The sequence below is a fragment of the Monodon monoceros genome, unplaced genomic scaffold, assembly GCF_005190385.1.
Source record: "Monodon monoceros isolate NGI ecotype Baffin Bay Population unplaced genomic scaffold, NGI_Narwhal_1 Contig3440_ctg1, whole genome shotgun sequence".
NCBI lineage: Eukaryota > Metazoa > Chordata > Mammalia > Artiodactyla > Monodontidae > Monodon > Monodon monoceros.
In genome coordinates, this window is record NW_021699362.1 from 26493 (window position 1) to 43198 (window position 16706).

A 16706-nucleotide genomic window follows, 5' to 3' on the forward strand; every position below is an offset into this window, starting at 1 on the left:
ATCCCAGCCCTAGACGGGTGAGCTGCTCACACATCCTCACTGCAGGGCCAGCACAAAGTAGAAGCAAAGAAACGTTGGGAGCTGAGAACAGGCCCCTCTCTGAAGGGCCCTGGGGGCTCCAGGTGGGAGGCGGGAGGGCTGCTGTCAGACTGAGCAAGAAGCCTGCAGGGCTTCATCCACACGGACCTCAGCAGGAAGTGTGCGTACACTTACGTTGCGGGGAAATTAAACACATAAGAAGCAGACAGCAGAGTATAATTTGAAGCAGGTCCTGGTCCCACCAAGACTGGCACCGGGCAGGAGGGCCCCCTCTCCCTGCCTGCAGGCGCCCGCCCACTGGTGGCCTGAGCTCCAGGGAGGACGCCCCAGCCCTGACTAAGCGCTGCGGGCCTCCTGGGGACCGGGAAACAGGAGGGTGCTCCCAGGGAGCCCGAGGGTCTCTGGGGGATGCTCACCAGCCTCCCCCTCTCAGGGAGCACAGCCGGAGAAACTACTGGCCACTTGCAACAGTCCCGTGAGCGCCAGGCTACATCTTCCCAGCAGGGGGCGCTGGAGGGACACGGCAGGAGCCAGCAGGCAGGGAGGGGACGTGGGAACACGGGGACCTTCAGCCTCCCTAGCTCGGCGCTCACCAGAGTTGGCACTTCTGTACAAGAGCCTCCCCATCTGCCCTGGGGCAGGCGGGCAGGCGGCACCTGGTGGAAGCGAGGCCTCTCAGAGGAAGAGCTTCACTCTGCCCGGCCAGGCGGCCGCTCACCAGGAAGGGCAGGGAGGGGTCAGTGACCAGGGCTGCAGGCGAGGTGCCCAGTCCTGGCCCGAAGGATGAGACGCTCCCAGTTACTGGAGACCAGTTCTGCCACATGACCAAAGCAGGTGTACAAGAAAGCTGCACGGTCAGCCCCTGAACCCCGGGGGGGGGGGGGGGGGGGGATGGGCAGGACACAGTCACCCAGTCGAAGGCCCCCCCCTCCTCCCACACTGTGTACTACTGAAAAAGCCGGCACATAAGCGGAGCCATGCAGCTCACAGCCGTTCTGTTCAAGGGTCAATGGTACAGCAAAACTGGCCCCCAAAGGGATAGACACTCAACAGTAAGAGGACAAATGCTGGACTTTCCATGTATTTAGACTTTGTCCCTGCCTGGAAAATCCCACTTGCAAAACGTTCTTCAGTTTCCCACCTGCCTGGCGCCCCGTGCTGAGACGCCAACCGTCCCCCAGGCCTGCTGGAGGCCGCCTTCACGGCCAGCACCCCGCAGACACCCCCGAGGACGCCGCGCCCGCCTGTGCTCGGGCAGGGACATCCCAGAGGACGACACCGACCTGCAGGCCCCCAGCACCCAGGAAGCCGCACCCAACAGCGACGCCACGCCCTCCAGTACCAGAGCTGGCTTAGGCACCCAAGCCTGAGCTGGGCCTGTCTCTTCTGCACCCAGAGCCCGAGGCACAGGGTCCCTGCGAAGACTCCCACCTCCTGTGCCCTCCTCCCCGGCCCACCCCCTCCCCTTGCGGAGGACCCCGCGGAGGTCGAGCCGCCTGCCCCGGACCCCAGCCATACCCCAGCCGGCACCACCAACCCCGCCAACCTGCTTCACCAGCCTGCAACTAACCCAGGTCTCTGCTCAGTGGCTGCGGGCCTGGGGCGCACCCGCCTGGGGGTCGCCCTGTGCAGGAGGCGTTGTGAGTGAAGACGTTCATTTCAGGCTGTTCCCCCTGCCATTTCTCCCAATTCTCTCACATTTATGTCATTCCTGTACCTGCCATTTTCCTGAGACCTGACACAAACCCTCACGTGCAGCAAAGCCCCCTGCCCTCCGCCCGATCCTGGCAGGACCTCTGCTCCTTCCCCCGTGGCTGCATCCTGGGGGACCCAGGCCCCCTCGCGGCTCTGTGGATCCACCCCACACCTGCCCCTGGCTTAGGGGGTCTGCAGTCAGATGACTGGTAGGCGGGGAAGGCCCAGGACACCAGGACCAAGAGGAGGAGTGTGAGCCGGCTGGCAAAGGGGCCGGGTTCTTGTCTGGACCCAGCACATGTCCCTGCAGGCAGCTCGGATGGAACCAACCTGAACGCACACACGCCACGTGGTGGTGAGTGGCACACCCGCAGCGCACGCGCAGGGGGACTGCGTGCCTCCTGCTCATTCTCACAGCTCCCTTTGGCCTCCATTTCAAACAACTGGGTTTAATTTATGTGCTTCTGCAGCCCTGAGGGGAAACACGTTTATCCTCCCATGTGAAGTTCTCCAGAGGCTCTCCTTGAGGGAGAGGAGCCCGTGCTCACACGCACGGGAGGCCCCTGGGCAGGCTGGGGGAACGTGGCTTCTGTGCACACTTGCGGGAATCCTCTGCCCGGGAATCTGCCCTGTCAGCTGTGAGTCACCCCCTCCCGGGTCCGTGCGGCAGAACTGGGGCGCCGGGGGCGGGTGGGTACCTGTGTCCGAGTCCTTCTGCTCTCCATTGGCGCCCACAGTGAAGGGCAGCTTCCGCTTGGTCGTTCGCTCTCTCACCTCCTTCCCACCATCAGTGCGGTCCAGCTTTGGGGTCTTGGTTAGAGAAACTTTATCTTTATCCTGGAGAAGAGAGTGACGCTTTCAGACGCTGGCCCCAAGTTAGACTCTCAAAGTCCTTACGTCTAGCAGGACTTCACGTGCCCGGAAAGCAAGTCTCTTATCTGGGCAATGGACACCCCTCCTGCCCACCAGGCTCAGAGGCACCCACGGCCCTACCACCTCGCTGCCTCCTGCCTCGTGTTCCCAGGGATGGACTCAGTAACGGGGAAAACGCACCTTCACAGGGGCCTGCTGACAGACGGAACCCGCCCTCCACTGGAAACTCTCCCTGTGACCGTGAACGAAGGGGCCCGGCCTCACACCGAACGGGAGAGTATGTCTGCCCTGAGATGCTGGCTCCCCTCCAGCGTGTTGTCCCTCGCCTGCCCGGGGCCTGAGCCACCTCTGGTCACCACAGGCCTGTGACACTGCAGGGCCGTGTTTGGGACGGATCTTGCAGCCGCAGCATCCCCGGAGCAGAGCCCAGTGCAGGCGACCCAGCCCAGAGCAGGAGCTGGCTAGAGGGCGGCCGGGTGTGGCCATCGCTCCCAGCCCTGCTGACCTGTAAGGACCCGGGAGCCCGAACTCCAGCCTCAACCTGGGAGGTCCAGCCGGGCGTCCGCCTCGCCTGCCACCGTCTGCAGAACCGGGGGAAGCGCCACCTTGGGGGGGGGGGGGGGGGGGGATCGGGATGTGACACGCCCCGCACAGAAAGGGCAGCACACAGAGCCCTGAGGGTGGGGTGGGGGCGCTCAGCAGAGCCTCAGGCTAACCAGTGCCCCGGCTCGTCTGCCCGCAGCGCACCACACCACACGGGCCAGCCAATTTGCGTTGCTGACAGGGAGGATGGCACTGCTACCGCCAGGCGGCCCCTTCTCCAGCAGCAGGCTTCCGTTCTGGAATCCACCCCAGGGAGGCGGAGGCAAACACACGGCCCTCACAGCAGCCCTCACGGCACTGGGGCGTCGGGTGCTCCTGGGAGGGGACGCCCAACCCTGAGCGGCGCGAGTCCTGTCTCCCGGGGCCCTGAGAGTCCTCCACTTGACTGCCACGCCGTGCCCTCCAGTCTCAGCAGGCAACGAGACGCCCTTGGGTGACCAAGGAGACCCCGCCACAACACACCACCAGCTCCGAGGGCACCCGGAGCGCGAAGAGGGACCAGAAGGCAGAGCCCGAGCCTCGGCCGAGCCGGTGCCAGAGGCACCAGGACACAGGCCCGCTTGTCACCACCTGCACGCACCTCCGCCCCGCCCCCCGCCGCCCCTGCCAGGAGAACAGCAACCACCAGTGGAAGCCCCAAACTGTAATAAGCAACCTGCCACCAAAAAAATTCCTGGTCCGGTTGGTTAATCTGATCGACAGACACAAAAAAAGATAACACAAATCACAATAACAACGTATTCAGAAATGCAAGAAATTAAAAAATCAATGTAATTCACCACACTAAGAAAATAAAGGACGGGGACTTCCCTGGTGGTCCAGTGGCTAAGACTCCACACTCCCAATGCAGGGGGCCCAGTCGATCCTTGGTCAGGGAACTAGATCCCACATGCCGCAACTAAGAGTTTGCATGCTGCAACTAAAGATCCCGCATGCTGCAACTAAGAGCCAGCAACTAAAGATCCCGCATGCTGCAACTAAGAGCCAGCGCAGCCAAATGAATATTTAAAAAATGTTTTTAAAAAAAAAGGATGGAAAATTATGATCATCTCCACAGCTGCAGAAAAGCCCTGAGGTCCTGAGGCCAACTCCCAGCACACTGTGGGGAGGGACGTCCCCCACCTGACACAAGTTTGGTGCGGAAGATTGGGTGCCACCGCCGAGAGGGGGTTCAAGGCAGGAATGCCTATACTCACCACATCTACTGAAAAACTAAACCTATTTTTTAATGAGCAAAAGATCTGAACACGCACTCGTCAGAAAAAAATATCCATACAGCCAGTTAACGTTTGGAAAGGTGATCGGCGTTGGGAAAATGCAAATTAAAACCAGGAGGCAACACCAGTACTCTCACAAGAATCGCTGACTGGACCGGCAGAGCAGTGGGCCTCGGACGCTGCTTGGGGCCACTCAGAGTTTCTAACAAAGTCCGGGGAGTGAGTGACGTGCCACACAAACTCACAGTTTTGTTCATAAGAGTAAAAGAAAGAAAGAGCAACCGCCCATCAAAAGGCAAATGGGTGCATCCACTCCAGTGCAGCCGTAGACGGAACATTCCACAGCTGCGGGAAGATGCCGGCAGGCTGCGCCCCACCGTGACAACACGCCTCAGGGGGGCGGTCTCCTCCACGGTCAGACCAGGCCAGCCCCGCCCCCCTCTTCTTCCTGAGGGATAACAAGGAGTATTTTATCTTACGACGCTGTGATTTTACACAGGAGAAAATCCAGAGGAATTTACAATTAAACTCTTCAAATTAGTAAGTGAATGAGAAGCTCAATCACACAGAAAGTGATTGGTTTCTATATACTATAAACCATTAGGAAATCATGCTGAAATATTACATATTTATATCGAAAGACATTAAATACATAGGAATGAATCTAACAAAAGGTGTTCAAGCCCTCTACATAGACAATTACAAACATTACTGAGAGAACAGAAATTAGACTGATAAAAATGCAGGCCCACTTATGGGACACTGTTCAATACTGTTAGCACAGCATATCTCTCCCAACTCATCTCTACATTCAAAGCAATCCAATCAAAATCCAGCAGGCTTTGCGTGGAGATCAACCAGCTTTTTCCAAAATGTACATGGAAACGCAGAGGGTCACAAGTAGCAAGGACAATTCTGAAGAACAACGAAGATGGGCAAATTAAACTGCCAGGTATCAAGACTGTACAATTATAGTCACAACAGGTGGTCCTGGACCCAAGGGCCAAAGGTTCAGAGCAAAGAGCAGAAGCTGAGCCCCACTTGACTGGTGACAAGGGCTCCGCTACAACCCAGCAGGAAAGGACAGTCTTCCCAGTGACAATGACCATGTGGACATCCACAGGGAAGAAAATAAACCTTGACCCTCCCTTACAGCACAAAACACAAAATGAGTCCAGATGGATCACAGACGGAGAGCTCGCAGAGGACGGTACAGGAGACCAGCAGACGACAGAAAAAGGCAAATTAAACTGACATCACCAAGTGTTAGCACGGATGGGTCCGCCTGACCTAGGCTTTGGGGGTGCAGAACTGTGCAGTCACTTTGACGAACCATTAAACCCTATCTGCTGCCTCCACAGAAAAACCCCAATGTATGTATGTTCACATCACACCTGGACTGGAAAGAACCCAGATATGTATCAGCACAGGAATCGGCAGAGAAGCTGCTTGAACGTCCATCCGATGGACACCACACAGCCACAGAGGAAGAGCCTCCTTCCAACAGCAAGGGCCTGTCCATCCGAAGGAAGCAGAGATCCCCACCATGAGTCCGCATCCCCTGTGGGTGGGGGCGGGGTGTTACTGTGGGGACTGCTCGCGGGGGAGGGGGGTGTCCCGAGAGCCTGGTCTGGATCATCGTGATCCCAGGTTCTAGAAAGGAAATGTGCATTTCTACTTCACTAAAAGTGCTCACAGAAAGCTTTTAACCCTCAGCCAGAGCAGAGCAGGGCAGACCTCGCTGAGCCTCCCTCACTAGTACCCAGGCACCGTCACAGGGACCAACCATACACACTCTACAGTGTGTTTACTTCCTCAATGCTAACAGGATGGCTAGACGTCAAGTTCAACCTCTATCGGGTTCAACCTCTATCAGTTCAACCTCCGTGTCAGACCGTGGCACACCCTGAAAACTGCTGTGGCCCAGCAACCAGCGTCCCCCACGGACGCTCAGCCAGCTCCCACACACCACGTAGAGAGAGAGGAGGGCTGGCTCTTAACCCGCACCCCACACACCTGCCCTGGAACCACCTCGACTATGACTAACTGAGTCTTATCTGTAAATGACCAACAACGACAGAAGCCAGTAGGAGTGAGGGCTCTATCAGCCGCCAGAAACAGCACAAACAGGTGGATCTGACTGTCCCGCCTTCGTCTGCTGAAAAGATGACCCTTTCGCAATGGAGCAGCCTCAGCACCTTGTAGACAAGCAGCTGAGCACACACGTGGGTGCCTGTGGGGACCCTGCTCCCCAGGACAGGTGTGCACCTGTCTCCACTGCCCCGCAGCTTCACAGCCAAGGCCGAGGGCCTCCGACTGCCTCCTGCCTTTTCAAGGTGGCTGTTGTTGCGCCAGGTCCTTTGAATTTCCAAACACACTTTGGAAGCAGCTTATCGGTTTCTCCCCCAAAGCCCTCAGGGGCTTGGACCTGCATCACGACAGCTCTATGAGACTGGCTTGGGGAGCGCTGGTATCTGAACACTATGGAGCCACCCTTGGCCCGTAGGCCCTGCTCCTCTCCAGCGGCTCAGAACTGCCTGAATTTCCCACAGCAAAGTTCTGCAGGTTTCAGGGTGCACATCTTTCATCAAATTAATCCCTAAACAGTCTGTGTAGCCTTTTTTTTTTTTTTGCGGTACGCGGGCCTCTCACTGTTGTGGCCTCTCCCGTTGCAGAGCACAGGCTCCGGACGCACAGGCCCAGCGGCCACGGCTCACGGGCCCAGCCGCTCCGCAGCATGTGGTATCCTCCCGGACCAGGGCACGAACCCGTGTCCCCTGCATCGGCAGGCAGACTCTCAACCACTGCACCACCAGGGAAGCCCCACACACGTGTTTTTAAACTTCCACGCCTGACCGCTGGCTAACAGCGCTCAGAAAAGACACTCTGCACGCTGCTCTGCCCACAGCCTCGCTCCGCAGGCCTCGCACCCCGCCGCTTCCGCGCACACCTCCTGGGCCTCCTCCACAGACCGCCCTGTCGTCTGGGGGAACGCAGCTGCCCTCCCCGCTCCAGTCAGGATGCTCCTCTCTCTCAAGGCCTGACCTGTCCCTCCCCTGCGAAACCTGCGTGGACACCTGTGGTGTCACACAGCCATGCCCGGGGAGCGTCCAGGGTGGACAGCACTGCCCTGTGGAGGGGAGGGGGTCGCAGCGGGTGGCGTGTGCTTCAGCCGGCGTCCCGCAGAGAGCGGGGCAGGGCGCGGGGCTGGCTCCTCGGCCAGGCACAGCTTGTTCCTCGGGCCTTTTTCTCTATCTCCCTCTCTGCAATCCCCAGCGCCACTGGGACCGCAGGAGTCCACCTGGGACGGCAATACCCCGACCCCTTCACTGCCACCAGAAGGCCTGTCTGGAGCCCCGAGAGGAGCGGGGGCTCCCAGGGGCTTTGGATCCATGGATCCCTGCCACCCTTCCTGTGAATTCAGCATCTGGATGCGGCCTCCTACTCTCTCCTCAGTGGATTCCTCTGGGATTCCGGGAACCAGCACTCCCAGAGTTTCCCAGCGCTGGGAGGAGCATGGAGCCCGAGGCCTCTTCCCAGACCTGCTCGTAAAACCACGGGACAAAGCAGCAACAAGCCACATCCAGCTTCCACACTGAGGGCTTCTCTGAACGTCCTCCTCCTGGATCAAGGGGGGCCGGGCACAGGCCACAGCACCCCACGCAGAGCACGGGCGAGGCCACCTTTGCAGGTGGGCCCTCCCTCAGGAAGCCTGTGAGTCTGTAACTCCTACAGACCAGCCTGGGGGTTCCTCTAAGAACAGTCTGGAGGGAACACTGGGTGTCACGGCTTGTGGAGCACACAGCACACACCCCCGAGCCCAGGGCACCAGCACACTAACAGGGCACAACGATGCAGATTTACAACCCATTTTCCTATTCACATTGGCAACAAGCAAACGGGGAGTACAATTAATTACCCAGCAGCGTTTCAAGTCAGGACCACTCGCACAGCTACCGTCAGATTCGGTCTGCCAGCAACCATATGGCAGGAACCCATGGTCCTGAGGCACAGACGGTGGGGCCGAACTGGGGTTCTCTCAGACAGCAATTTCTGTCCACGGACCTAGTGCTTAAAGCTCCACTTTGGCCCCCAAATAACAAACATCCTTAAAAAAAGCCAGACGTGTCCTCCACAGCCACCCAGCACAGCAGTTCCTCCACTGCCGCCCGAAGAGGGTCTCGCGGCACAGACGTCGCCCACTGCAGAGGGACAAGCGACAGTGACACCCCCAGCCCTCCCCCGGGCCCGGACGAGGCCCACGCGGAGTGGTGGGGGAGGACGAGCTCACCTTTTTCCCGGGCTGCTTCTCCACCATGTCGCTGCTCAGGGAACGCTCCTCCTGCTGTGGGGTTCTAGAACACCCACCCTTGGGCATCGTTTCCTCCTCACCAGGCCTTTATTCACGCCGCCATCGCTTCATCGTCAACCGTCTGCTTAAAAACAGAGGGCACGGGGTTAAGGTCCAGTGACCCCACATGAAACCCAGGTGCCGCCTCCAGTCGGTGATGCACGATGCATGGACGCAGCAGCCTTCTGAGGGGGCCGCTCCTGATGCACCGGCCCGGCAGGCAGCCCCGGCAGCGGCACGTCTACCCTCCACGAGGGAGAACAGCAGAACCCCGGGGTGCACGCGGGGCCCTGCTCCGGGGGTCAGGCGCCACACATGCTCGGTGGCAGCACCCTCTGCCCACGGGCAGGGTCACACCTCGAGGTCCAGGGGATCACGCCCACCACCCTCTCGGCCACCTGCCGTCACCTGCAAAACAGCCCCCTGCCCCCACCCCCAACAGAAGGTCAGAATGAGGGCTACTCTGCCACTCAGAAAGCACCCAGCACCCCGAACTCCCCAACTCCCGCGAGTCAAGTGTCCAGAAGGTAGGCAAGTGACGCCGCTGGGGAACGCCCGGAGGATGTCAGGCAGCTGTGGCGCCCACTCCTGCACGTGGGCCTGAGGCCTGGGCCCCTGCACTTCCCAGGACACATGCTGTGGTTATCGTGTTTTCTGTATGTTTTGGCATCTTCAGTTTGCTTTCTGGGGACAGACCACCCTCCCACCAGGGCCAGCCCTTTCTTGGCGATGGCCAAGAACCCCCCACAAAACCACCCACCACCCCACCTACCTCTCACACACAAGGCGCCGACTCCCCCGAACATAACGCATCCCAGGTACCACATAACCAGAGACCACCCCACAGCCCGCGGAACTGTCCACTCCGCCCATCGCCTTCCCCATGGAGACCCCAGTGGAGACGCTGGCCGACTCGCCTCTCAATCCTGTCTGCTGCTCCCAACAAGCCCGGTGCTTCCCTGGCGGCCGTGCCGGCACAGCCAGGCGCTCTGCACCTGTGCGTGGAGTCGTCTCTGCCTGTGGCCACACTGACCCGACCCGCCCCTGCCCAATGTGGACAGCTGTCCCCTCCCCCCCCCCCCCCGTCCTCCTGTGCTTGCTCCACGAATCACATCCGGGGTGCGTGCTGCGCTCAGCAGAGGGAACAGGGAAAAGCGCGTCTGCTCCATCCTCCTGAAAGCCTTCCTCGCAGACATCCTCCTCACAGGGTCAGAGAACAGTTCACACAAACCGAATCACACCTCTGGCGCCTTGTCGTGTTGGACGAGGGGTTTTGTAAATAGCTCACCCAGAATTAAACAGCCTCTACTCTGTATGGTTTTGGAAACACGCTGTTCAGAAGCGTTCTGGAGTGGCAGCTCCGACCTGCCCTTCACCAGCCTCTGGAGAGCCTGTCTCCTTTTCCACGTTAACGGATCAAAGGTTCCCCGAGTGTCCCCTTGCTTATTCACTGGCCAACACACATCTAGCTGTAGTCAGTGGAGGGACCACGCCGCCTCCTGACACCGCCTGCGCAGCACACCGCAGAGGAGGTGGGCCAGGCTCTGCCTCCACACGTTCCCCGTGGCTGCGGCCGGAAATGGTGGTTCCTATCTGCGCTTGAAACTGTGAACGCCAAGCTCTCTTCCAGTTTTCCACGACCAAACTGGACTGTCTCAGCCTGAGGAATGGCATATCAGAGCCTGACTCAGGACAGCTGCTGAATCCCAGGGCTACCTGGGAACTCATCAGCAATGTTTCCACAGAAATTTAAAGATTATCCGAAAGTTAATGTTTCTGAAAACCTCCTGACTGCCTGCTCCCAAGATGGAAACTCAGGCCACGGAGCCGTGGACGCGCGACGCTCGTGCCCCCAGACGCGAATCCCCAAGTGTGTGGAGCCAGGCAGCGCACGCCGGGCGGACCCACGAGTCCCGGACCCCGACCTTGCCGCGTCCAAACCAGGAGGGCGCGTGGACAGCCGGCCCAGGCCTCAAAAGCTGATGTCACCAAGTGCCCCACAGCGGCTCTGGCCTTTCCTGGGAAGCCCTGCACGAGCTGCCCAGAGGCTGGGGGCAAGAGGGGGGCCCGCTCCTCCAGGGCCTCGGCGCCCACGGCGGCCCCCCAAGGCGCACCCCCAGCTTCTGGAAACACCGGCAGACCCTGCGGCTCCTCTAGCGCCTCCTGCTCCGCTGCTGTCGTCGGCGTGAAATTTCAACACTACACTCGCGTGCACGTCTCCGACCCGGGCTCTGGCACGTCCCTGCCACCAGGAGACACTCGCCACTGCCGTCATTTTGGGCGCAATCCACTAGCTGACGGAGGAGGCCTGCGCCTCACCAGGACGTCTGTGTTGGCAGCTGGCCCCGAGTGCCAGGTCTCCACTCATTCCTGAGGAGGGACAGGGCTCGACGGGCCCAGGTCCGCCCCAGCTGTGTCCCGGTCTCACAGGCACACTTCTGTCCTCTCCCCTACGTGCCCAGCAGGACCCTCCCTGAGGCTGCCCAGTCCCTCGGGCTCCACACCACCCTGCGCCCCTCCGCTGGGCAGCCTCTCCTTCCCGTCTGCCTGTCCTGGGCCCAGGGAGACGTCCATTCACAGAGGCTGGCAGGACAGACATCCTTGTCAAGAGACCTCGTGTCACAACGAGGCGTGTCCCTCCCCAAAGGCGCTCTGAGCACCATGGGCAAACCCAGCCCCGCGGGCACCGCAACAAGCGACTGCCCCGACCACAGCACCCTCCTCCTTCCTGACACAACTCGGCCCTGCGAGTCCCTCTCCGTGGGCAAGAGGCGCAACTCTCGGGGGAGAGGCTCCCTCCAAACTAACCCTGAGGAAGGTGGGTGGCTGCACCCCTGCCACACCCGCCGTTCAGCAAACTCCTGCCTTTGCGAGTGACAAGCTAAAAGCAAGACACGAGGGGGAACCTGAAGGCAACTTTACTGGCCTCGTGGGGATCAAAGCTGGAACCTGAGTGGAAAAGGCCACAGCACCGTGGGCCCCAAATCCACGGACAGGGAGAGCCCGGCCCCGCAGCTCCAGGAGGGAAGGCGCAATGGGGCGGGACAAGGGCCCACAGCCTGCCGACCTGTGCCAGCCACCCCCACCCCCCACCCCAGCGGCCTCGTCCCCGCAAGCTGCAACCACAGGGGCAGAGAAGGCAGCTGGGAGGGAGGCTCAGAGTGGGGCCCGGAGGGACAACACACACAGGAGCAGGGTGAGCAGGGGCTAGAGAGGACCGGGTCAGCAGCAACCTGGGCTTCAGGAGAGTCTAGAAAAATTCAGAGACAGAAGAAAAGACTCACAAATTTTAAAACGAGAGGATACGCTAAGTCCTAGAGAAGCGATCCACAAAGCCCGCTGTCACAGCAAGGCAAAGACGCTACCCGAGGAGGAACCAGAGACAACGGCCCAGGACAGGACCCCAGCCAAAGGGCAGGAGCCCACTGAGCCCCGCCTCTCCCGCACGGGGGCCTCTGTGCAGGGGACGCGGACACAGCGCAGCAACGGTCCCGAAAAACGATTTCCAGACTCAAACACCAAATGTAGCCACACTGGCAACCAGGGTAACGGCAAAAGAAAGGCACTTGCGAGCCTGCAGCAAAGTCCCCCAGCCCTCCCCCTCCTGCGAGCCGGTGGGGGGGGGGGGGTGGTTGGGCAAGGGCAGCCGCAGGCACAGCCCAGCCTCTCCTGTGGGGTCAGAAAATCAAGACTAATATTTTGTAAACCAGAAAAACTGCATGGAATTAGAATTTCTGTGTCCATAAGTAAGGTCTCCCTGGACAGAGACCGCACCCAGAGCACTATCGTGGGCTCCACAAGGGACACTGTGGCCTATCGGTGTCACCCGAGGGCCCCAGGACGCCCCAAGCCCTCTCCGGCCGGCGTGGCCCAGCACCCGCTGGCACGTGGCCGCCGTGAGCCAGCCGGCGTCCCTAGCACTGCCTCAATAAAGCAGCAAACGTCGTCCACTCTGTCGCTCTGCAAACCCTACTCCCTGCCCTCCCGACACTCTGAGCAGACGGACGGTGGGGCTGGCGGGACTGCACTGGGCTCTGGAAAAGCCCCTGCGGCGGGGCTGTGGCCACACCGGCTGCGTTTGCATGGGGCACAATGGCTACTTGAAAGACTCTCTCAGACAAGCTATGATTATTAAGGACTGGTAGGTGTTTTCTCAAAAATGAACAAAAGGAGGCCATCGCTTCAAGGAAAACTAACAGTAGTTGTGGCCAGCAATAAAATTTGAGCTTTCACATGAATTCTGGGAAACTTGTATCCCTTCCATTAGCTTCCTAGCACCCAGCCTGAAGACGGGTCAAATGAGGTTGGTGGTGATCATGGACCGTCCACATTTGGGAGACCCACACACCTCAGGGGACCAATGCTTCACAAGGGAGCCCCCAGGGTCTTCAGATCCCCCGAGTCCAGTCGGAGGAGAACCCACCCTCACGTGGAGGCTCCCAGGCGACTCCCTGTTCCCTATACGTGTCTGTGAGAGGCTGGATCGTTTTCACACACTTTAAGCAAAACCACAGAATGCAACAGACGGAGTAAAGGTGCCAGGTATTAGAAAGAGCTGCAGCTATATGAAACAATGCCACTCTTCTCACTAAACTTGTTTTCTTTTAGAAAAGTTACTTTTCAGTAAAAGTTCAGTGAAGTTTACTGTGGGGTCCTCACTGCAAACCCCCAGGTGTGTAAGGGACTCAGGGCCCAGCAGCTGAGCAACAGTACAGAGGCTCCTGGGCAGAGGGCACCCAGATGGAAGTACTTGCTGTCAGGAAACAATGAGTGCAAACCAGGAGCAGGGGCTGGGAAACCATAAGATGACTCCTGTACAGAAGCCCAAATTGGCATAAGAAAAAAAAGGAAAAGGTCTTTAAAAAAGAAAGAACTTGGAACTTCCCTGGTGGTGCAGTGGTTAAGAATCCACCTGCCAACGCAGGGGACACGGGTTCGAGCCCTGGTCCGGGAAGATCCCACATGCTGCAGAGCAACTAATCCCGTGTGCCACAACTACTGAGCCTGCGCGCTAGAGCCCACGAGCCACAACCGCTGAGCCCACGTGCCACAACTACTGAGCCTATGCTCTACTGCCCACGTGCCACAAACTACTGAAGTCCACGAACCTAGAGCCTGTGATCCGCAACAAGAAGCCACCGCAATGAGAAGCCCGCGCACTGCAACAAAGACCCGACGCAGCCAAAAACAAATAAATAAATAAATCTTCCTTCCAAAAAAACAGAAAGAAAAAAAGAACTCATGCTAATAAACTTAAAATGAAAAGGAAAGGACTTCAAATTGCATAAATAAATATTAATTTAAAAAATTAAAGTCAAAGTTAAAAAGCTGAAGAACAGTACTGACACAGCCTGATGCTGACAAGGGCCGACCGACAGGCCAAGCGCATGTGCACGGTGACCCATGTTCCGACCAAGGAGCCCGCCACCTGAGCCCCCCGGCAGAGTCCATGCAGAGACATGAAGGTGATTCCCACTCACCCCCACACAGAACCCAAGTCCAGACACTGCAGACCAGAGGAGAACAGGCTGCTGGACAACAGGGTAGAGAACACCTTCACAACCTCAAGGTAAAGAAAGAGCCCGCAAAACCGGAAACACTAACCATAACGGCAAAGTCTGAAAATTCCGACACTTTATTTTTAAATTTTATTTATTTTTGGCCGCGTTGGGTCTTCGTTGCTGCGCGCGGGCTTTCTCTAGTGGCAGCGAGCGGGGGCTACTCTTCGTTGTGGTGCGCGGGCTTCTCATGGCAGTGGCTTCTCTTGTTGCAGAGCATGGGTTCTAGGCATGTGGGCTTCAGCAGTTGTGGCACGTGGGCTCAATAGTTGTGGCTCGCGGGCTCTAGAGCACAGGCTCAGTAGCTGTAGCTCACGGGCTTCATTGCTCCGTGGCATGTGGGATCTTCCCGGACCAGGGCTCGAACCTGTGTCCCCTGCGTTGGCAGGTGGATTCTTACCCACTGCGCCACCAGGGAAGCCCAGATTCTAACACTTTAAAAACAACAAGTTTTGTTCATTAAAGGTCACCTTCCCACAAAAGAGAAGAATTTTCTACACACATAACTGACAAAAATCTCTTATCCAGCATCTATAAAGAGCTCCCACAAATCAATAAGGAAAAGAGAAAACGTCCACTACAAAAGATGGAAGTGAGACTCAGGCCTTTCACAAAAGAGGAAATCCAGATGAAAAACTGATCAGCTTCTTTAACCAACAGGAAAATGCAAACAAAAAACAAAATAAGCTATAGAGCATCAGCGAAGATGCAGAACAGAGGAAACGACGCATCCTGATGGGAGCGCGAGCGGAGCCACAGGACCCACCGCGCACGCGCGCCCAACAGCCCACAGCTCCTGGGGCGACACCCAGAGGCCACACCAGCGCAGGACGCAGGCCTGTACCGCACGCACCAGCAGCCCCTGTGGGAGCCTGCAACAACCCAACCATCTCACAAGTCAAGGCAAAAAAAAGTTACTTTGTATGTTTCCCTAAGTTTCTGAAAACAGTGCTGAGGGATGCACTGCTCAGCTGACAAGACTATTAAAAACATCAAGCGGTGACTATTGTAAGTAAAAGTCTGGAGGAGGGTGGGATGGGCAGTCATGCCTGGGAGTGTGACCTGGAGTTTTCTACACAAAAGTCACATGCGTGTGTTCTTTGTGAGAATGAAATTGTACATTTTTATTTTGCAGACTTTTGGATATTATGTTACATTTCACAATAGCAAAGTTTAAAACACGGGGTAGGGCTTCCCTGGTGGCGCAGTGGTTGGGAGTCCGCCTGCTGATGCAGGGGATGTAGGTTAGTGACCCGGTCCAGGAAGATCCCGCATGTCGCGGAGCGGCTGGGCACGTGAGCCATGGCCGCTGGGCCTGCGTGTCCGGAGCCTGTGCTCCGCAGCAGGAGAGGCCACAACAGTGAGAGGCCCGCATACCGCAAAACAAACAAACAAACAAACAAACAAACACGGGGTATGTACCTGCTACACCCTGGCAGGCGCTTAGAAAGTGGAGGGCTAATTACCAGACCCTGTCCCAGGACAGTCTCCCTTCACGGGGCCCCATGCCCTGTGCAAGAAGTGCAGCTCCCTGGACACAATGGGGCAGCAGCTCAAGGCTCCCAGCCTGTGGCGAGACCCACCCTCCCTTGCACAGAGCACACAAGCCACTGGAACTGCGCGGCCAGAATGGAAATGAAAACCTGATCAATTAACGGTGAACTAGGAAGGTTGGGGGGTGGGGGTTAAAACAGAGGAGGAAAAAGATGTCTTAGAGAGAAGGGACCAAGCTGCAGAATAAATGAGAGGAGAAGACAGGCACAGGCCGCCACCCTGAGAGCCCCACAACGTGGTGACCAAGAGCACAGCAGGGGACGAGTCCACACGCCTCCACGGCTGCTCCACGGAGATAAAAGCACAAGCCAGAGAAAGAGCAGACTGAGAACCCAGAGGAGGACAGCCCTGGGGAGGGGCAGGATGGGAAAAGTGGCCCTGTGCGGGCACTACACCCACCCACCAGGCGCAGGACAAAAGGGGGAAGATCCAGCACCGGGACCAGAGGGGGCCCCACAGGGTCACCACATGGAGAAGGCGACTAGAGAGGCCGGTGCAGCTATGCTTGTGTCAGAAACATGCAAACCTGGCTCTGTGTTTGAAAACCGATCCACGCAATCCACCACATTAACAGGCCAAAGAAGAAGAATCACACAATCCTAACAACTGGTGCAGAAAAAGTATTTAACAAATATCAAGGCTCATGATGAAGACTCTTGGCACAAGAGGGGTCCAGGGAACCCCTCAGAGTGAGCAGGAGGGTGGACAGCATCGTCGGCCAGCATCACCCCTGACAGTGAGACACGGGACACGGCTGCCCTCCCACCACTGCTACTGGACATCTTACTGGAAGCACTAGCCAGTGAATGAGGAAGA

General features: G+C 58.1%; 1 protein-coding gene across 5 annotated transcripts in view; it reads right to left on the reverse strand.

The window, feature by feature from the left end:
- LOC114905630 (ankyrin repeat domain-containing protein 11-like) overlaps positions 1–9177 on the reverse strand; it is a 31858-nt gene extending 22681 nt beyond the window's left edge. For 2 of the 5 annotated variants that reach the window (XR_003796311.1, XR_003796315.1), the window contains exons 1-2: positions 8719–9177; positions 2433–2571 (exon numbers count right to left, since the gene is read on the reverse strand). Coding sequence is in view for 3 of the 5 variants with exons in the window: in XM_029240072.1 (XP_029095905.1) it covers positions 2433–2571; positions 8719–8805 (226 nt within the window). In the remaining 2 variants the exon portion in view is untranslated. The remainder of the gene's footprint in view (positions 1–2432; positions 2572–8718) is intronic. The other 3 variants (XM_029240072.1, XM_029240185.1, XM_029240152.1) reach the window with 2 other exon arrangements.
- Between the last annotated feature and the right edge of the window lie 7529 nt (positions 9178–16706).